This window comes from Coregonus lavaretus (genome assembly GCF_964263955.1).
Source record: "Coregonus lavaretus genome assembly, chromosome: 1".
Taxonomy (NCBI): domain Eukaryota; kingdom Metazoa; phylum Chordata; class Actinopteri; order Salmoniformes; family Salmonidae; genus Coregonus; species Coregonus lavaretus.
The window spans coordinates 84,823,064-84,830,956 of NC_139988.1; the positions used below are offsets into that span (position 1 = coordinate 84,823,064).

Consider the following 7,893-nt stretch of genomic DNA (forward strand, 5'->3'; position numbering starts at 1 on the left):
TAGTTTTTCCCGGTTGTATGTAATGATACAAAACACATCCTGAGCTAATAATGTAAAAAATAATACATAAAAAAACAAAATACCGCAAAGTTTCCTAAGAGCTAGTTGTGGGCCGCCATCTTCGTTGGCGCCAAAAAAATTTACGCTCACTCTCAAGCCAACGTTCATATTGATAAATCTTTGCCTATGCATGATTGATAAATGAGGCCCCAGATTTGTACGTGGTTCCCAGTCGTTGGATACATATTCACATACGTATTCACACCACTAATCATCAGCATCACAGTCTTATCTTGCATCTTTGTCCTTGACTCAAAACAAAGGATCTTTGTGCGGGAAAACTTTTACCTGGCATGTTCGATGAAAGACTAAATTATTTCATGTCACAAAGACTCCCCAGCCCAAACGTTTTCCTCTTCAGATAGAACTGAGCCAATAGTCAGTGCCCAATTCACTACATTTCCTGCACGTGTAAAATTATTTCCTATTTCAGCCTGTTGAACTGTATGGATCCTGTGGCCACCAAGCTTTACAGAGGGCAAAAAGGCAACACAGATTGAATTGAGTTGGAGGGTAGGCATTACAAATCATTATGAAAAGCCTCTAATTTCCACGTTGGGTGCCAGATGGGCCAGTCCTGCGAGTAATATCTATCGGCACATTGTTCCAGGGATATTTCCCTAGCAGAATGTGTTACCCTGCAGAACACTATAAATTTAAGAGAGAGAGAAAGGCAGAGAAAGAGAGAGAGAAACAGACAGACAGAAAGAGGGAGAGTAGGGGGGTGAGAGAAAGAGCGGAAAGAGAGAGAAAGGAAGCGAGGGAGCAAGTTTGACTGCTGCAGAAGGAATGGAAAGTGACTGGCCCTCTGCGGCTCTCAGCCTTTACTGGCCCTGCCAGTTCTCAGCCTCCACCGCACTACTCCGCCTTTCCATCCCCCAGTCCCCCTGCTCGGTCTCCCCACACCCCAGTCCTACCCTTCCTCCCCTTCAGCCTCCCACCCCTCGTGGCTCCCCGGGGCTCCCTAATAGCCTCACCTCCTCTGGGACTCCGGGCCATTATCCACAGCCTTCACGGTCAGGGTGTAGGAGTGTCCCACGGCCAGGGAGACACCAGGCACCACGGTGATCACTCCAGAGCGGTTATTGATGATGAAGTGTCCTTGATCCCCCGCCAGGATCTTGTAGGTCACAAGCCCGTTGGGACCCCCGTCAGCATCCAGAGCAGTCAGCTAAAAGGGATACAAGAGAGGTACAACATGATTTTTTCATAAGTCTCTCAATCAACAGTGTCCTCTGGTGTCCTAAGCCCAGGGACTTCACTAGGGGAAGGCCATCTATCCCAATATTTTCCCCACATTTCAAGGAACATGGAAATGTTTGATTCATCGCTGATATATTCTAAACATATCAAATGCATAATTAAATATCTTGCGTTGGGGGCGTATTAAAAATTTATGACAAATACAGTCAGTGAATCTGAAATAAGGAAGTAGAAACACAGAAATACCTTTTAACATTCGCATAATCTCATTCAACGTGTAGAAAAGTGGTCACACATTAATATAAATCTCTAAACATGAATGTGTTTACGTAGCAGAATGCTACAGTGTGAGACTTAGAGCATGTATAGTGTTATTTTCCCCCATATGTCATTTTGAGACTTTACATCCTGTAACTCAAAGATGACTGACTAATGAGACAATGCAGTCACAAGCACCTCATCAACAGTCATTCAACAGACAAAGAGTTAACTCATAACTGCCATTATTAACGCATTTCTGAAGCCTAACCAGCCTTGCTATAAGAGGAAGTATTCCGATCTGAAAAAAACAGAGATTAAACTGCCTATATTTGACCTTTTCTGTCAGTCTTTTGTTTCCTTCAAGTATCAGAACGACTGACTGGACTGGGCTCATGCTCTGACTGCGAAACAGGGGTTCTAACAAATTACCCACAATCCTCCCAATGCCCAGAGGGGAACAGCCTATGGCAACAGCATGCTGAGAGCTGAACCTAACAGTCTGCTACCACAATTACTCCAGCTAAACCATGAATAAATTAGGTTTATTAATGCTATTACTCTAAGTAAGTGTATTGTTTGGGAAAACAGCGAGTGAGTATAGCATATTGATTACCTGTAATATTGTTTCCCCAGGCTGCATATCTGTGTAAACATTGACATTGTAGGAGGCGTTGGGGAAGGTCGGCGTGTTGTCGTTGGCGTCGATCACTGTGATATTAATGGTCACTGGAGTGCTCTCCTGAACTCCATCTGAAGCCACAATCTATAGAGAAGAGATGTGAGAGTGAGAGAGACATAGACAGAGACAGATAGAGAGCGTGCGAGAGAGAGAAATGATCAAAAACCTTTGAGAAAACCATTGAGGAATGAGCTATATGAACAGCCTGTTGAGAACATCTATGAAAGATTTAATCAATGCTCATTCAGGACACACATGTCTGCAGTAGAGAATTCCACAACTTATATAACCCTGACATGTTCTGGCAAGGCAGAAACCAATGGGACAGTCCCTGACAGTCACAGGACAGAAAAGGGGGAAAAGGATGGTGACCAGTGGAAAAAAGAGGAAAGATGGAGAGCAATACCCTTATTGAAAGCTGTTTACACCGGCTTTACAGATATTAATTCATCACACTGACTAAACAGGGCCTATTGGCTTAACGCCAACTTACAGTAATAAAGACTGCAACGCTCTTACAACTCCAATTGTGATTGGCATACCAATGTTGTTTTTCTCATTAGGTAAAGTGAACAGCCCCTTTACAGTAATGTGGCCCTGCTAATTAATACTTTTAAGCTTCACTGTGTGTGTGTGTGTGTGTGTCTCTGTGGGTGTGTGTGAGTGTGAGTGTGCGTGTGCATGTGTGAAGTTGTATCTGACTGTCGACTTCCACATAGAACACAGCCGCTCACACGAATTAACCGAGACTAACACCGACTTCAAAAACAAAGAGCATGCTACAAGCGTCAAACAGCGAGAAAAGCACCTTGATCCTCAGTTGAGAAGGAGATAAAGTACCATCCATGTTCAAAGCTCTCCCCATGAACTTTTAGAAATTTACTTATTTCCCCCCCAAAACACTTTGACAGAAGCAGCTAAAAAAGCCCACTGGTAAACACAGCGGTAAGTGCTAGCAAAAACCGGAATCGAGACACATCCTTTTAGTATGTCTTTATGTCCATAGAACTTAGCAACACCACACTTCAAAGTGTTGACGGGATAGTGCTGTGGGCTCCTCCGCTGCTCCAGCAGGATGTGGCGGTGGGAAGAGAAAACGTCCAGATGTTGTTTCCTTCTTTGAGTTTCCGGTACGATGCTCTGCGTCACTCAGACAGTCTAAGAGGAGCATTATAAAAACCTCTTCAAGCTCACAACAACATAACACAGCACAAAGCCTCTAGGCAAGACACAGACACAGAGGTAGAGGAGAAGATCATTATTTTAAGCATTAAGCCATCATTAGGTGGGTAGCGGTTGTTGTAGCTGTAATTTGACTGGCAGGAAGAGTGTCTTGCAGGGTGGGTGGCATAACACATTCAGTGGCCACAGAGCCAACTGAATGAACTCAAGTAGACATATCCGACTGAATAAGTATTGGAACACAGAACACTGAGAGACACACATCCGCATGGATTTCTCCATGGTAATGCTGGATAAGGGAAACACATATTGAGGCGCTGACTGACTGGGTACCGTTCGTATGCAAGACGGATCCATCATTTAACTCAGCGTAGTATCAGCATGGGTGGACTGGCTCTCAGAAGCCTTCCCAGACAAGCATGCTTGGTTTCAGTGTTTTAATCAATCTGTGACTGCCAGGACATGGCGGCCGAGTGCTCGGAATACTAATTCCACTGGCCTATGCCCCCCAGAGTTAGGGCTGGAGGGAGCAGCACACCAACATTTGCATTCAGAGAAGTCCGAAGTTTCGCACCAGGTCTTTCACATTCGCTTGCTTAGCGAATACCACTTCCTCCTGATTCGGCTCATACCAAGGCTGGAATGAAGGACCTCTGCCTCGCTAACACATGTGACTGTCCTCCTGAAGCATCTTACCAAGTCAGCCCACTGAAAAGCTAGCTATTCAGCAGCGCAAGTGGAGACACTTCAGGCTGATTTTCACAGGTCCCCATCTGCTACACGGCCCTTGAATCACAAACAGACATCCAAACCTAAAAAGTTTCTTGAAAAAACGACATTGGCATATAGTCAGACTGGTAAAGTCTATCAACAAGACATTGCCTTAACAGACTCTGTTAAAATATGAGATCTCTCAATTCTAAAACAAAGACGTGGTGAGGTGAGCAAGATATATATACAGTGGGGAAAAAAAGTATTTAGTCAGCCACCAATTGTGCAAGTTCTCCCACTTAAAAAGATGAGAGAGGCCTGTAATTTGCATCATAGGTACACGTCAACTATGACAGACGAAATGAGAAAAAAAATCCAGAAAATCACATTGTAGGATTTTTAATGATTTTATTTGCAAATTATGGTGGAAAATAAGTATTTGGTCAATAACAAAAGTTTCTCAATACTTTGTTATATACCCTTTGTTGGCAATGACACAGGTCAAACGTTTTCTGTAAGTCTTCACAATGTTTTCACACACTGTTGCTGGTATTTTGGCCCATTCCTCCATGCAGATCTCCTCTAGAGCAGTGATGTTTTGGGGCTGTCGCTGGGCAACACGGACTTTCAACTCCCTCCAAATATTTTCTATGGGGTTGAGATCTGGAGACTGGCTAGGCCACTCCAGGACCTTGAAATGCTTCTTACGAAGCCACTCCTTCGTTGCCCGGGCGGCGTGTTTGGGATCATTGTCATGCTGAAAGACCCAGCCACGTTTCATCTTCAATGCCCTTGCTGATGGAAGGGGGTTTTCACTCAAAATCTCACGATACATGGCCCCATTCATTCTTTCCTTTACACGGATCAGTCGTCCTGGTCCCTTTGCAGAAAAACAGCCCCAAAGCATGATGTTTCCACCCCCATGCTTCACAGTAGGTATGGTGTTCTTTGGATGCAACTCAGCATTCTTTGTCCTCCAAACACGACGAGTTGAGTTTTTACCAAAAAATTCTATTTTGGTTTCATCTGACCATATGACATTCTCCCAATCCTCTTCTGGATCATCCAAATGCACTCTAGCAAACTTCAGACGGGCCTGGACATGTACTGGCTTAAGCAGGGGGACACGTCTGGCACTGCAGGATTTGAGTCCCTGGCGGCGTAGTGTGTTACTGATGGTAGGCTTTGTTACTTTGGTCCCAGCTCTCTGCAGGTCATTCACTAGGTCCCCCCGAGTGGTTCTGGGATTTTTGCTCACCGTTCTTGTGATCATTTTGACCCCACGGGGTGAGATCTTGCGTGGAGCCCCAGATCGAGGGAGATTATCAGTGGTCTTGTATGTCTTCCATTTCCTAATAATTGCTCCCACAGTTGATTTCTTCAAACCAAGCTGCTTACCTATTGCAGATTCAGTCTTCCCAGCCTGGTGCAGGTCTACAATTTTGTTTCTGGTGTCCTTTGACAGCTCTTTGGTCTTGGCCATAGTGGAGTTTGGAGTGTGACTGTTTGAGGTTGTGGACAGGTGTCTTTTATACTGATAACAAGTTCAAACAGGTGCCATTAATACAGGTAACGAGTGGAGGACAGAGGAGCCTCTTAAAAAAGAAGTTACAGGTCTGTGAGAGCCAGACATCTTGCTTGTTTGTAGGTGACCAAATACTTATTTTCCACCATAATTTGCAAATAAATTCATTAAAAATCCTACAATGTGATTTTCTGGATTTTTTTTCCTCAATTTGTCTGACATAGTTGACGTGTACCTATGATGAAAATTACAGGCCTCTCTCATCTTTTTAAGTGGGAGAACTTGCACAATTGGTGGCTGACTAAATAATTTTTTCCCCCACTGTAGTCCCATGTAGCTCAGTTGGTAGAGCATGGCGTTTGCAACGGCAGGGTTCTGGGTTCGATTCCCACGGGAGGCCAGTATGAAAAAATATATATATGCAGTCACTAACAGTCGCTCTGGATAAGAGCGTCTGCTAAATGACGTAAAGGTACATGTAAATAAATGGAACTCCAAAAAGTTCTTATTGGACAAATTCCAATTCTGGTTTCAGATGACATGGCACATAGCAATTTAAAACCCTGACAAGATGACGGTTCTTAGGCTGAGTGATACACCTTTTAGGTGACATTTCTTCAAATAAACAGTACATTTGATCTAGAGGGAACAGCAAATAACCCAGTGGCAGTTTTAGCTGAGTGAAGGACACATCATCAAACATATGGAGGAACAGGACTGATGATAGCAGTATGCTGTACTGAACTGTGCTGTTCTGAACTGTGCTGTTCTGTGCTGTTCTGAACTGTGCTGTTCTGAACTGTGCTGTTCTGTGCTGTTCTGAGCTGTGCTGTTCTGAGCTGTGCTGTTCTGAGCTGTGCTGTTCTGAACTATGCTGTTCTGTGCTGTTATGAGCTGTGCTGTTCTGAGCTGTGCTGTTCTGAGCTGTGCTGTTCTGAGTTGTGCTGTTCTGTGCTGTTCTGAGCTGTGCTGTTCTGAGCTGTGCTGTTCTGAGCTGTGCTGTTCTGAGCTGTGCTGTTCTGTGCTGTTCTGAGCTGTGCTGTTCTGAACTATGCTGTTCTGCGCTGTTCTGAGCTTTGCTGTTCTGAGCTGTGCTGTTCTGAGCTGTTCTGAGCTGTGCTGTTCTGAACTATGCTGTTCTGTGCTGTTCTGAGCTGTGCTGTTCTGTGCTGTTTTGAGCTGTGCTCTTCTGTGCTGTTCTGAACTGTGCTGTTCTGAACTGTGCTGTTCTGAGCTGTGCTGTTCTGTGCTGTTCTGAACGGTGCTGTTCTGAACTGTGCTGTTCTGTGCTGTTCTGAGCTGTGCTGTTCTGAGCTGTGCTGTTCTGAACAATGCTGTTCTGTGCTGTTCTGAGCTGTGCTGTTCTGAGCTGTGCTGTTCTGAGCTGTGCTGTGCTGTTCTGAGCTGTGCTGTTCTGAGCTGTGCTGTTCTGAACTGTGCTGTTCTGTGCTGTTCTGTGCTGTACTGAGCTGTGCTGTTCTGAGCTGTGCTGTTCTGTTCTGATCTGTGCTGTTCTGAACTATGCTGTTCTGAGCTGTGCTGTTCTGAGCTGTGCTGTTCTGAGCTGTGCTGTGCTTTATCATGGTCTTACAGCTGGACACAGTGCACTAGCCAGCAGCAGAGAGTATTACTGTTGAATGAAAGCTCAGTAGTTGGTGATTCATGGTTTCATCGTTGACATTTTTTAGGTGCTGGCTCAGGGGAATGCAAAAATACCTAATGAGAGAGGCTACTGCATCACATTACATTTAGGGTTCACCATCTATCCTTTGCCACAATTACATTTTTCAATGAGTGCTTTTACACAGATTGCTTTCTCTAATCTGGAAAATCAATACAAAAAACCCTTCTCACTTTTTACTAACACATTTCTGTATGTGCAGACACACTGAAGAAACACATATAAATACATACATGGTGAGTCATGTACACACACACACACACACACACACACAGACACAGACACAGACACAGACACAGACACAGACACAGACACAGACACAGACACAGACACAGACACAGACACACACACACACACACACACACAGACACAGACACACAGACACACACAGACACAGACACACACACACAGACACACACAGAAAAACACAGACACAGACACACGCATAGACACAGACACAGGCACACACACACACAGACACAGACACACACACACAAACACACACACACACACATTAAATGAAATACAGGCCCTGTGCCAATGGCTAGCTGGACGGAGAAGAGTGTGAGGCTTTTGTGTGAGGAACAACAG

At 44.6% G+C, this 7,893-nt stretch overlaps 1 protein-coding gene across 1 annotated transcript in view; it reads right to left on the bottom strand.

Annotated features, from left to right (window-relative positions):
• The window catches only part of LOC311136550 (protocadherin-15-like), a gene marked incomplete at both ends in the record, with an annotated part of 186,647 nt that overhangs the window by 103,795 nt on the left and 74,959 nt on the right, over positions 1-7,893 (bottom strand). Inside the window, 2 exon segments of the mRNA XM_084170724.1 lie at positions 1,038-1,231; positions 2,138-2,287. Of these exon segments, the coding sequence (XP_084026850.1) occupies positions 1,038-1,231; positions 2,138-2,287 (344 nt within the window).